This window comes from Suncus etruscus, chromosome 1, assembly GCF_024139225.1.
Source record: "Suncus etruscus isolate mSunEtr1 chromosome 1, mSunEtr1.pri.cur, whole genome shotgun sequence".
Taxonomy (NCBI): Eukaryota; Metazoa; Chordata; class Mammalia; order Eulipotyphla; family Soricidae; genus Suncus; species Suncus etruscus.
The window spans coordinates 88,929,597-88,944,753 of record NC_064848.1 but is presented as its reverse complement, the minus strand read 5'-3'; the positions used below and the strand labels follow the sequence as shown (position 1 = coordinate 88,944,753).

Genomic DNA, 15,157 nt, shown 5'->3' with positions numbered 1-15,157 from the left:
TTTATATCTTTCTCATCATCTGGAATTCCCTTTCTTCCTTCCTCTTTAAGGTAAGGCCAACCTCAAAGGCCTTTCTTTCTAGCAAAATATATTCAGACTTTTTTTTATCTTGACCCTAGAAACTAGGTATCTGTCTTATAAGTGAGAGAAAATCTTTACCTTGTTCCCTAGTTCTATTATCCATTGCCAATAGTACTTTTTGAGAAAATCCACTTTTAGGCAACTTGTACAGCAATTGATCTACCTTATTTATACTCTATATCCCATGTTTAAGTCATCCCATTTTCATCCCACCCAAATGTTTGCAAATTGTGTATGGTATGTGCTTGTTCATAGATATAGACACACACACAAACACAGGAAGAAATATTCACCAATAATCTAGTGTGTGGCAAGTATTTGGAAAGACCCTATTTGGGATAGAAATAAATCAAAACCACTTCTAGAAATTGGGTAAGCTATATATAAATTTAGAAGATCTGAGAATGATGGTTTTTATAATATTATTATTCATGTTTATGAGTAGAGCTATATAGTGACATTTCCTTACATGACTTCATATTAATTTTATCAAAATAACAGAACAGTTCTTTAGAGATAAAATATATTTGGCATTATATATTCCATATAGGCCAAGATGATTTATTGTTGTATCTCAAGCACAATAAATTTTCAATTATCTGCTGAATGAAGAAATAAATGAGTGAACAAATAAACAGTCTTTGCCTGTCTTTGTGGATCTAGGTCTGAAGAATGAGGGCAGGTTGTTTCACAGATAAATTATTTTTAATTTATTAAACAATGAGAGACATGGAGCTAGGAGACAGTATAACAGTTAAGGTACCAGACCTCACATCATGTGGTCTGGCACTTTGGCACCCTAAGAATTGCTGGGTACAGTTCTAGAGGCACTCAGCACTGATGTCAGGGAGACCTGAGCAACCTGGGCACTGCACAGCCTCTCATTCCCTTGCATTAACTGACTGCCAGATTGGGCAAAAATTGCCAGCGGGGCCCAAAGCCTCTTGAGCACCATTTAGGAGGCCAAAATTAAAAAATAATAAAATAAAAGATTAATTCTTTAGATAAAAGAAACATTAATGACATCTGCCCAATTTCATTCATCTTTATCAAGAACTTACAAGGAATGTATTGTCTTTTATGGCACATGGTCCCTGGAGAGTTTTCAGATTCACTTCCACATTAAAGAGAAAGCCTAACTAAAAATAAAACGCATTGCATCTCTTCTTTCTCTCAAAGGACTCTAACAGTATTAGTTCTTGGAGCAATTACATGGGGACCCAATGTTTCAAGTTCCTCTCCTTATAAGTTGGGCTGACAGCTTAAGTTCAGAAGACCAAGTCCCCTGAGTCTTGTGGTTTTCCAAATTCTATTCCAAAGATTTATCAGTCAAACAAAGCAGTAGTCGCTAATCAAATAAAGAAAACACTTTGTGCGGATATTAGCATGATGCCAAACAGAAAATCTCAAGTCCATGTCATCTTTAAATATCTGTGCTGTTTCCAAAAGTAAAACACTGAATATTAAGGACATTTATAAATCATCATACCACTCAATCTGTCACAGTCATTAACATGATGTCAATTAAAAATGACATTTAAATAATCAGTGTTTTACTTCCAAGTCAATTCTGTCTTACTTTAGTAGTAATGATAATAAAAATTTTCTGGCTTTGGGAATAAAACTAAAGCAGTACAATATATAACTTACAGCAGACTCTTATTAATAAAGACTTTCTTGGGCTAGAGCAATGGCATGAGTGGTAGGGCATTTGCCTTGCACGTGCTAACCTAGGAGGGACTACAATTCGTTCCCTGGTCGTCCCATATGGTCTCCCAAGCCAGAAGCGATTTCTGAGTGCATAGCCAGGAGTAACCCCTGAGCATCACCGGGTGTGGCCCAAAAATCAAAAAAAAAAAAATTTCTTAATTTTCGGTGTGAAATGTTCTTTCTGTTGTCTAACATGAGATTCCAGCATGGGCCATGTTAGGCCTTATCAGGAAGCCACATAAATAGGATTTATCAAAAAATACTTCTAGGGGCCAGAGAGATAGCATGGAGGTAAGGCGTTTGCCTTTCATGCAGGAGGTCATCGGTTCAAATCCCGGCGCCCCATATGGTCCCCCATGCCTGCCAGGAGCAATTTCTGAGCCTGGAGCCAGGAATAACCCCTGAGCACTGCCGGGTGTGACCCAAAAACCAAAAAAAAAAAAAATACTTCTACACAAAGCAAGCATGTGATTTGGACTTGCTGTTAAGCAAATTCTCTAGAAGGAAGCTAGCAACTTCTTGTTAAAATGGATAACTATTGTTTACTATGGCCAAATGCACACATGCCTAAAGACAAAATGATAAAATGATAAAAAATTTACCTCATCAGATAATATGCTCCTAACAGAACACTTTGTACCATACATTTTTTTTTTGGTTTTTGGTTTTTGAGTTATACCCAGCAGCACTCAGGAGTTACTCCTGGCTTTATACTCAGAAATTGCTCCTGGCAGGCTCAGGGGACCATATGGGGTGCTGGGACTCGAACCACTGACCTTCTGCATGCAAGGCAACGCCTTCCCTCCATGCTGTCTCTCCGGCCCCCCATATATTTTATTTTAATTTCCATAAAGACTGACTCTTAACTGATATTGAATCTGTGGTTTGTTTCTCTCAAGTCCAATTAGCTAATAAATTCCTGTCAAGTTTACCTTCAATATTTAGAGAAATTACATATATTTATATATACAAATTAGGCATACACAATGTGTATATGTATATATAAACATTATACATAAATACATTTATATGTTTATAAGTTCACATATACATATATATGTATATAGAAGATGTATATATATTTAAAATATTAAGCCTAGTAAATGTCCTCCAATATTTTGCAATATTTTATGATTTTACTAAAAATATCCTTATTGTTTTTTCTTTAGCCTCATCAACACCTTAGAAGATGATGACATTTTCACTAAAAGGATTTAATAGTCCTTTGAGGTTTATGTAGTGACAGAGAACTCTGAAACACATTTGTGGATGAAGCTGAACATCTTGGCATTCTTCTGTTGATCATTAAGCTCAGATGGTCACATTTGCCTTTCCTAAAATTATTGTGGAATTGGTGACCAGGAACAGCTGCACAAGTTTACCACAAACAAATCATTCTAATTTTGTTATTTGACAATGCATTAGGTAGGAGATAAAGAGAAAGCAGATAGCTAATTAAATGCCTAAATTTTACTAAGTATTCAGTCAATAACTTAACACTAACTATTCAGAGGCTTGGTGTTCAAACTGAATATAAAGAATTTGCGGGGCCGGGCGTGGCGCCTAAAGGTTAAAGGTGCCTGCCGTTGCCTGCGCTAGCCTTGGATGGACCGCGGTATCGAATCCCCCGGTGTCCCATATGTTCCCCCAAGCCATGAGCAACTTCTGAGGAACACATCCAGGAGTACCCCTGAGCGTTACCGGGTGTGCCCAAAAACCAAAAAAAAAAAAAAAAAAAAGAATTTGCAAACATTTTTGCATTCATCCCCAAATCTAACTAGAATACAATAGAAAGCTGAAAACCTGCATGACATCAAATTAATTTCCTTTGTGCCTTTGGTTAAGAGTTTCATAAAAGGAGTCTTTATTTGTTGTACTTATGTCCCTTAGGGAGGACCTAGAGAAAATTTGTGGACACAAAGATTATTGGTAGGCAGAGGTTAACTGGAAGAATAGACACTGGCTCTAAAAATTGTGGATAGACAACAACAGAAATATGAAATAATGTTGATATTAAATATGGTTTAAATGCATCAAAATGGAAAATTGAAAGTTATTAGAATATAAAATATATTTCCTGTTTAAATAGTTGAATATCATTTGGCCTGTGATGGCAAGTATATTATGAACTTTTGGCTATGATCAACGGTAAAGTTGCTATGGAATTTTGTTGTGATTATAAGACTGCATAATGTATTATCACATTAATATGTGCTGCAATTCCAAAATAAATTTGAAATATATTTTCTCAAATTAGGTGTAACAGAGGGTATAGCCTATGCCCCAATGTCCAGGTAATGTTACAAGGTCAAAAGAGTTTCAATACATGCTCTAATACAACATTTTCATGAGAATACTAAAGCATCCAGTCAAAACAAGACAAGCTCTTGTATACCAAGAGTCCCATGTGAGCCAACCATGTTGAAAGAGAATACATGTAGGCTGAGATGAGCACCACTTAGATTCGTTTCTGGTTGAATATCCAAAAGTTACTATCCAGTAAGTGGTATCCTAAGATATAGATTACCTTACTCTTGATTCTGTAATGTTCAACATTTCTTCTATACATTGAATGAAGATAGATACATGCTTATCAAATCTGAAGATGAATTAACAGGGCTGGGAATGTATTTCCCTGGAAGACTACTTACTTTGCATGTATATGACCCTAGATTCAAAACTCAATTCAACATAGAAGTTATTATTCAAACTAGGAAAATATTCAGTGTGGAGAGGTAGTATACTAGATAAGGTTTTGCCTAGTATGTAGCCAACATAGATTTCATCTCTGGCACCACATAAAGTCTCCAAAATTCTTCCCAGGAGTGGATCCGTGAGCCCAAAGCCATAAGTAAGCCCAAAGCACAGCCAGAGCATGACCCTCTTAGCATTCCCATGGGAAAAAGCAGAGTGATTCCAGCATGTATTATGGAAATTAAAAAAAAATTCTTCCCACCAGAGAAAGAGCTATTTAAATTATGAAAAAGTAACAGTAGCCAAAATTCACATAAACTCACGATGTATTTGATACATGGCCAGATTCTGTTCAAGCATTTTTCATATTTAACCGTGTTTGTAGCCTTATACGAGTAAAGCTACATTTAACCTTATATCTACTACTATTAGAAATACTATTCACCCCAATACCATCAAATAAAAGGCTAATATCTAATATACAAGGTACTGAAACAGATCTTAAAAAATATCGTAAACCCCATCAAAAAAATGGGAGAGGCTTTGGGGATGTGGTGCTAGAGGTAAGATGTCTGCCTTGCAAAGCGCTAGCCTCGGGGACAGATGGCGGTTCAATCCCCGGCATCCCATATGGTGCCCACCAAGCCAGGAGCGATTTCTGAGCGCATAGCCAGGAGTAACCCCTAAGTGTCAAATGTGTGTGTCCCCCCCAAAAAATAAAAAACTAGGGGAGAAGAAATGAACAGACAATTCCTCAAGGAGGAAATACAAATGGCCAAAAGACACATAAAAAATTCTCCACATCACTATCAGGGAGATGCAAATCAAAACTACAATGAGGTACTGGGGCCAGAGAAGTGGCACTAGAGGTAAGGTATCAGCCTTGCAAGAGCTAGCCTAGGACAGACCACAGTTCAATCCCCCGCCATCCCATTTGTCCTCCCCAAGCCAGGAGCAATTTCTGAGTATATAGCCAGGAGTAAGCCCTGAGCATCAATGGGTCTGGCCCAAAACCAAAAAAGAAAAAACAAAAGCAAAACAATGAGGTACCATTTCACACCACAGAAATTGGCACATATCATAAAAAAACAAGAACAATCAGTGCTGATGGGAATGTGGGGTAAAAGGAACTCTCATTCACTACTGATGGGAATGCCATGTATTCCAACCTTTATGGAAAACAATATGGAGATTCCTCAAAAACTGGACATTGAGCTCCCATATGATCCAACTATACCACTTCCAGGAATATACCCTAGAAACACAAAAATGCCTTCTGCACACCTATATTCATTGCAGCACTACTTACAATAGCCAGAATCTAGAAACAACCCAGTTGCCCAACAAAAGTAGAGTGACTAAAAATGCTGTGGTACATATACACAATGGAATACTATGCAGTCATCAGAAAAATGAAGTCATGAAATTTTCCTATACATGGATGAACATAGAAACTATTATGCTGAGTGAAATGTGTCACAGGGAGAGAGTTAGACACAGAATAGTCACACTAACTTACGATAGTTAAGAAAAATAGAATACATTATTGTAATAATACTCAGAAACAATAACGATGAGGGCTGGAAGGACAGGCCCATGATATGAAGCTTACCACAAAGAATAGTGAGTGCAGTTAGAGAAATAACTACACTGACAACTATCAGTGACCAATGGTAGTGATCCAGAGAATAGAATCCTTGTCCTCAAATACAGGCAAGGGGTGGGGGAAGGAGGGAGATAGAGGACATTGGTGGTGGGAATGTTGCACTGGCGAAGGGGGGTGTTCTTTTTTATAACTAAAACCCAAAAAAACAAACATGTCTGGAAATCACGGTGCTTAAATAAAGATAATTAAAAATAAATAAAAATAACAATGCAAAAAGAAAAAGAAATAACATTGGATAGAGATCAGTTTGTAAAAAATATGAATTTACTTGTATGGATTTTATTCCTGATTCTAGTTATGGTTCTATATGTGTTTAAGAAAATGACTTAGTCTCTTTGTGCTTCTGTGTCATTGTCTGTAAAAAGGAAGATTTTGTGTGTGTAACAGTGGGGAGTTTGAAGCCACATCCGGTAGAGCTCAGGAATTACTCCTGAATCTGGAGAGAGAAATTACTCCTGGCAGGCTTGAGGGGACCACATTGGGTGCTAGGTATAGAATTTGAGTTGGCCAAATGCAAAGGCAAATATTCTTCCTGTCTATGCTATTGCTCTGGAGCCCCCCAAGAAGTACTTTTTTAAATCATAAAATAAAATTATCGAATACCTAATATACATATAGACCTAAAACACAGTAAAGTTGTCAATCCTGGAGAAATAGATTGCATCTATGTGACTAAGTCATTATTCTTTCAAGATTATAATATGATAAATGCTTCATTTTATGTATAAAAAATATAGACTACTGAGATTATATCCTTCGTTAATTTTTTTAAGTATTTTTTGTTTTGTTTGTATTAACCACACCCCATTTGATGCTCAGGGCGTTTACTCCTGGCTAAGCGCTCAGAAAATTGCTCCTGGCAATTTTGATCCGGGGGGATCGAACCACAGTCCTTCCGTGGCTGGAGCTTGCAAGGCGAGCGGACCTTACCTCTAGCGCCCACCCTCACCAGCCCCTCCGTTATTTTATGAGGAAATTTATATCTATAGTTTACTAAGTTTATAAAGTATAGAAATTTATTTTTGCATTTCTCATCCATATATAATTTAACTTAATTTAAATATATACTGCAAAGTTGGCTTTCCCTATTAGGACCTTTCTATACACTGAATCTGGATAAGAGAAATTTTTATGCTAGATATCTTTGGACTTGAAAATCAATTCCAGATAATCACAGTTTAGGATTGTGTTGGATTCCAGCAGCAGATATTGAGGGATTTTTCATACTTATCAAAAGTAAAAGTAGTTTTTTATTTATTTTATTAAACAAATTATATTTTTTACTTAGGAGGTTGTTTTTAGTCAAACATCATTAATTGAAAAATGATTGTTTCTAGTAGAACTAATCAAAAAAGATTAAAATACTATAAATGTTAATTATAAACAGAAAAAATTATTATAGAATCAGAGGCTGCTAAAACTTTTCATTGTTTTAAGTTTTAAAAGGTTTTAAGAAATATGAAAGAACTGTATCATTGAAAAGTTCTTTCCTCTATTACTCTTTTGAAATTTTACTCAGTTTCTCTTAAAGCCAATTAATGATTTTATTATACTCTAATTATTTAAAAAGACACTGTTAATACAGCCTTTTCTGTAATAATAGGAATATATTAAGTATGACATTTAGAAAATAAGATGCTTAGGGTTTTATAACACATGTTTATTCAGTTTAAGTTTGCTAAAGAAAATCTTGCTTTGGTTTAACAAATGATTGACAAAATTCATATGCATCGTGTAGGTTAGGATAGCTTAAATTCCACGCAATATTCAAATACATGGACTATAATTAGTGTAGTTGAGAAATTACTAAGTTTTTTTCCCTGTCTATGTTACCAAATGTTACAGTTAAAATTGTATTAAAAATATTGTTTAATGTAAAAAATATATTCTAAGTAGAATTTTAAAATTCTGAAAATATGGAAATAGGGATAAGAGAGTAGTGCCAGGTATTAGAGCACTTGATTTACATTGAGACAGACACCAAGTCAATCCCCTGTACCTTATATTGTCCCAAGCCCACCAAGAATGATACATGAGTGCAGAGCCAGAAGCCATGAGTACTGCTGGGTGTGACACCACCATACCAAAAAAATCTTCCTAACAACTGAAATTTAAGACCTTGAAATTTTATGTCTTTATAATATCTGAATCAAAAAGCAAACTTTTTCATTGATTTTTTTTTTTAAGAACTATCTCCAACTATGTCCAAGTCACTAGCCTCAGAACCAACAAGGAGTCTGTTGTCTGCAGTCCTTACCACCCGGGTCTCATAGCTCAATTCATTTATTCTTTTCTGTTTCAAATAGGTACCAATTTTACTAGTCAAACTAAATTTACTAGTCAAACTAAATCAAAGTGTAAAGCTATGTTGGGTAGGAATGGACAGTGGCTATTCCAACATGATATATTAACTTCAGAAAGTATTCAGAAGAACTCAACTCTAAAGTCAGTAATAGAATTTAACACTCACTATGTCAGCTCCTTTATAGAGCACCATAATTATAGATATAATTAAATTTATTGACTATGATTGGTCAGTGGACCTTTTAAAGAATATTATTATATTGTACTAGCTGTTTGCAAATCTTAAATTTTATAGAAACTTTGTTATTATTTATTATTACCTTCTCTCCACATAGCAAAATATGTGAAGATGGGTTGGTGTATCCCAAATCACTAAAGCAGTTTGCTAAAATATAGCAGACCTGGGTACATATAGAAAACTTTATTTCCATTTTTATAAAATTGAAAAACAATGTCCACTGGTTTTAAGAGTTTTTATAAAAATAATATTAAAGTCTGAAATATGCCAACTGGCATATATGGGTAGGATAATTCTTACATATTGGTTTCATAAAGCAAAAACTATGTAAAGCTCAGGATAATACTAGGACTATTCCCATTTCAATAATTTTGATTAGCAAAATAATCAAGAAATAATTTAGAAACATATATCCCTTTGAAGATAATGTTTACAAAAATTAATTAAGTGAACATTTTAAATGCCTAATTTTATATTTCTCAGTAACATACACAAGGGTAAGAAATGTACACAGATAAGTGAAATGCACACAAGTAGACAAGGCCAAAGTCTGTTAGAATGAGAATGTTTGAAAGTTGGCTTCCTCTTTTGTTTGAAAGTTTGTTGAAACATATTATAATTTTATTTTATTTTTTGTTTCGAAGCCACACCCAGTGGTGCTCAGGGGTTAGTTCTGACACTATGTTCAGGAATCACTCCTGGCAGGATCAGGGTGCTGGGGATCGAAACTTGGTCAGCTGCATGCAAGGCAAACACCCTACCTGCTGTGCTATCTCTTCAACTCCTTATGATTATTTTTTTTATGTACAGTCAGAGAGGTCATACACTGTTAGCCCGGATACCAAATATGTTCCTCAAAACTTTGAACAAAATTGTTGATACTTACGATACAAAAAGTTATTGCTTAAAGAGCTGAAATTTTTAGCTTCTTATGAAAATTAAAGATGTTGGAAAACTAGGTCCATATTCCCATCCAAGACAGTTCTACCTGAGTTGTAAAGACACCATCTGGGTTTAAGTACTCTTTAATCAGCTGCCACAAATCTCATCAACCTACCCCTCTGGCACATGCAAGTGGGAATCCTGGTTGACAACTGGATTAAGAAAACTACCAAGAATCTATAAAATAAATAAATTATTTTCCCTCCTTTGTATTCAAATTAAAGGACAACTACATCAGCTTTCAGAAGTTACATAATTTTCAATTATACACCTTGCAATAAAAAGTTGGCAACAAACTCACAATGCATAATAATAATTATTAACCGATCATATAAGTGATTATAACAAAAACCATTACATTCTATTAGCAAATAACAAGGTCTTACCAATTTTAAATTAGGTTTGTAATATCTCAGAGTTTGATTTACAAGATTTTCATGAAAACCCAAATCAAAGCGAAATGATAAGAATTCAGTTATATATTTCAATTGTCTTTGATTCATCCTGTATTCTTTAAAGTTACAATCAATAAACATCTGTGTGTTGGCTGAAACAATCACAAAAAATGTGCTATATATCCCCACTCAAAAATAATTTTACTATTTCTAGTGTAAGAAAACACTGCTATGCCAACTTAAAATAAAAGCCAGCATAAATTTAAACATAAAATGGACTTAAAGGTACATGCATTACATTTCACAGTGCACACAAAGTGGAATGATTTTAAAGTCTTTCATGTTTCTTTTCTCTATTATCTATATATTTATTATCAATATGGAATTATAATAACTTTTGGTAAAGGGGACAATTCTTACCTTGTTAATAATGGTCCTAGATCTCCTGAGTCTTGGCTTCCAGCATTCACTAGGAGTGCTCACTGATTTCGAGGAGGGAGACATAGGGGTTGGGACTAATATAATGAAAAATAACAGGTATCCCATGTTTAAAAAAAATGCAGCGGCCTGCACTGGGGAACAGCAGTGTCAAATCAAAACAAATGGACCCAAATTAATATGGTTGTATGGCCAGGAGAGATTAATGATGAGATAAAGAAAATAAAGAGGAAAGAAAAGGGGGAAAAATCAATGTGAATTTTCATATTTTAGAAATTAAATTTTGAAATGAAATTAGACAGAACTAACTTGAAGATTTTATGGCCATGTCTACCTTATCAAAGTAAATGGAGAATCAAAATATTCAGTTATTAAAATATCTCTAGATTTTTGCACCAGTTCTCACACTTTATTTTGTGATTTATATTAGATTTATAGATTTAATAAATATGATTTATTAAAAATAAAATGTGTCTATAAAACTTTAAAAAGAATATGAAATAAATAATTCTGAAGAATTTTAAAGTCAAAGAGAGTCAGAAAGGTTTGTTTTTTGCCTATAATATTGGTGGTAAATCTGGTGTAGCATAATTGCATTTTTCTCTGAGAGACTAAATGACAGAGAAAAGGCTAAATTTTGAACCTGGTAATTTAAAAATCTCTTTGAAAACAAAGAAAATGCCAGGCTGTTTTATTTTTTACATTTATATTAATAGCTTCGTCCCATTGTATTATTTACTGTGTTTGAGATTTTTTTTTTATTTTCCTTTGCCTCTAGCAGCTCTAGAAGATGCTGCATCACACAGAAATAAACTGCCCTCTGAATGCAGGAGAAACAGGTTCAAAGATTGAGGTCAGTGCAAGCTAAAATATCTGAGAGCAAGAATAAAAATAGGAATAATTAAAAAAATGAAGAGGAAATACAATTTTTCCCTCCTATCTTTCAGACACAGCCAATGTCCTTCAGATAGAAATTGTACCAAATAGCTCAGATGGCTTTAGGCCAAAGTCAGTAAGTTCTTAATATGTGTCTGCCAAAGCCATATGGGAGCAAGAAATTTCAATACATAAGTGTAGATTCCCATTTGGTTTCAGTTATGTGCACTATCTTTTATTCATTTTATAGGGTAACTAATAAGCTTACCTATTTTTCCCAATTTTTATAAAATAATGATGGATCTGTTAAGAAAGTAGAATTTTCATGAGCCCATAACTCATTCACTGATTGCCCTCTGCAGAAAAGTCTGAGGATAACCAGAGAGACAGATAATGAAAATAGTGTCCACTCTTGTCATGATCCTTTAGCAGGAATTGTTAAAATTTTGATAAAGAGTTATTTGCTTGCTTTTTTTCTTAAAGCTTAAAGTACAGCAGAGTTTAACATTGCAATTAGCCAATGAAGTTCATATTGCAACAGAATTTCAAAGGCTTCTATGACCAAAACTACAACTGAATGTATAATGTCTCATTTACAAAACAAGTAAACTCAGTACAAAATGTTTTATCTTTCTCAAGGGTCTATAAAGTAAATATCCCCAGCTAAATCTTTCAAACCATAAACTAAACAAACAGTATCTTATTAGAGTATATTACTTTCATTGTTATACTTAGAAATTTATTATATAGAATTTTACTACATAGAACCTACTACGTTGATTATAAAATTTTTTTCATAGTAATTAATGTTGCAAATATTAAGTTATATCATATTATTGAATTATATTTAACACTAATTTCTAAGGCTAAAATATTACTGCTCTTTTTATTTATGTTGATATAAGCAAAGGTTTGTCATATGCAAAAATTTATTTAGTTATAACACTATAAATTGTTTAATTTTTTATATTTAAAAGGTCTATGTTGGAATTAAAAGCAAACTTTTTAAAAGGATACCCTGCTAATACAATTTATTATAAATGTTATTTTGAAAAGTCTTTCTTTTCCATAATATTGGATATCATGTAGTTTTATAGATGCCCTAAGAGTACTACACTATGTGTATAGAAAGCAAACAACAACAAAAAATAAAGTAACATTCACATGAGGAGAACTCTGGTTAAGTGGTGAAAAAAACATGTACAAGTTATTTGCAACACAAAATAAAACAAATTGTTGGATATCCAAATACTAGTGATAAAATGAGATCAAAATTAGTTAACTAGAAATGAATGAATTGGAAAAAGGGTGGTGTTGAATGAAAATGCCAATTAGCAATATAACCAGAATATAGTCAATTATACTTTTAATTTGTCAATTATTCATTCATCTATCACTGTTTTAAATTTTCTCTTCAAACTTCCAACTGAGTACTCTACTTTCATTTATGAAATCCTCTCTATGCCTGCGGTGGTTACTAAATTCATAACCAGTCTTTACATTGGCAGAGAGGCTGATATTCAGAAATAGAAAAAGGAATAACTTTAAAAAATTCCATGCTTTCTTGCATTTACCATTTTCAAGTCATTTAACAGCTATAAAATATTTTTCAACAGTAACACAGTGGAAAATACTGACCATATATATTGGTCAATAAATAGAAAAATTGTTAACAACTATACACTTGACCTCTCCATTTCCATCCAGCCCCCTCTGTTCAAAAAAATAAAAACAAATTCAGCTCTACCATAAGTCACAGAACTTCTCTAAAAATTAAAATAATAAAGACTTTAAAAAATAGTAAATGCCAGACATGGTAAATTCCACATAAGTGAAATCTTAGTAACTAGTAACAAGAAGCATTTTTAAGTAACCTAGCGGTTGGCTACAGGTGATATACCAATACTTTGAAGCAAGGCCTCTGTCTCTCGGCGTTTGCGATCCAAATCAGAATCATCCTGAACAGGTTCTTTCTTTTGTTGCATATCAGCCTAAAAAATGTTGAATACAATAAGAAAAGTTAAACATAGGCAAAATGTGTTTTGGCTGACACTGAAAATGCTAAATACATGGCAGTGAAGACCAGGTAAAAGTCATACATAGATACAATCATGGATAAAGGATTAAAAAATACTCTAAAACTTTTTTTGACTTGTATTTAATTAAATAATTGTGACTTATAAAGTTATTGGTAGTTGAGTTTTAGGCAAATAATATTTCAACACCAAGTCCACCACCAGTGTCAACTTCCATCACCATTACTTCCAAACTCCGTCATTCCCAAACTTCCAACCAACCTCTCCCACCCCCTGCATGCCAACCTGGCAGGCACATTAAAGTTTCATAATTTAAGCTTAGTATTCATATTTTAAGATTTGTTGAGTTTGTGCTTTGGATGTGTAGCTATAACACCCATCCATATACCCAATATAACTGAAGCCCAGTCCATGTTTCCCCATTACTTGCTTTTCTCATCTTCTTCATATCCACTTGATTTGTTTCTTTTCTTCTTTACCTTTTCCTAACTAGGTTTTTAGGGCCAAAGATGATATAGGCATCCCCCTTTACTATATTAATTTTCTAATACAATTCTTTTATATTCCACAGATAAGGTGAGATCATATCGTGTTATAATTTCTTCTGGTTTACTTTACTACTCAACATATCTTCTAGTTCTAACCAGGTTGTCAATAAATTTTATAATTTCATCATTTCTTGAAGCTGCACAGTATTTCATAAGTATATATGTACCTTGTCTTCAGGATGCTTTAATCTGTCATTGGACATAGGATTAATAGTAGGCTTTCTTGAAAGGATTGAAAGAATTTGTTAGTGAATCTTGGCCTGTATTCTGTTTAGGGAAAAGACTTTTGATTATCATTTTAAATTCCTAAGATAGATTCCTATCAAACATACTGTACTCAGTACAGCAATGAATAATGGTATATGTATGTCTTTTTAAATAATGTTATTAAGACTTAAGGATTGATACCCAGACCTGGGATTGCTGGGTTATATGGCAGCTCAATTTTATATTTACTCTCCATAGAATTTTCCAAAGGGGTTGAAGCAGACAACATTCCCAACAGCAGTAGATGAGAGTTCCTTTTCCACCACATCCCCATCAGCACAGACTGTTCCTATTATTTTTGATATGTGACATTCTCATTGAGATGTTAACTCATAGGGAAAAAATCCTCTCTTTCATTTAATAATTGCCAAGACTATAAAATCACAAAAAGTCTATTAAAAGATTTTAACAATAATAAATGCATATAAAATAGCATGCCATGAAGTCAATATATAAAAATATATTGAGTAAAGGCTTTTGGTTTGTCTCAATTAAGTATGATATTTTCCATGGGCTTGTTGTAAATGGCCTTGACTCTACTGAGAAAAATACCTTCCATTCCCATCTTGTTGAGAGTTTTTATTATGAATGGGTGTTGGACCTTATCAAATGCTTTCTCTGCAACTATTAATATCGATAATATGATTTTTATTTTTCCTTTTGTTGATATGCCTTATTACATTGATTTAAATTGCATATGTTAAGACTTTCTTGCATCTGTGGAATGAAACCTGCTTGGTCATGGTGTGGTAACTTCCTGATGAAGCATTGAATCCTATTTGCTAGGATTTTGTTGAGGATCTTTGCATTCGTGTTCATCAGGAATATTTGTTTATTAGTTTTCCTTTTTGCAGCATCTCAGGAATTTTTTGGTATCAGGGTGATGTGTTAAGCTTTCATGAAAACTATTTGGGAGTGTTTCTGTTTTGGGAAAGACTTTTAATTATCATTTTAGATTCCTT

At 33.7% G+C, this 15,157-nt stretch overlaps 1 protein-coding gene across 1 annotated transcript in view; it reads right to left on the bottom strand.

Moving 5' to 3' along the window:
• Nucleotides 1–15,157, bottom strand: part of DYNC1I1 (dynein cytoplasmic 1 intermediate chain 1) — a 377,776-nt gene that overhangs the window by 312,243 nt on the left and 50,376 nt on the right. Inside the window, 2 exon segments of the mRNA XM_049785233.1 lie at nt 10,451–10,545; nt 13,234–13,335. Of these exon segments, the coding sequence (XP_049641190.1) occupies nt 10,451–10,545; nt 13,234–13,335 (197 nt within the window).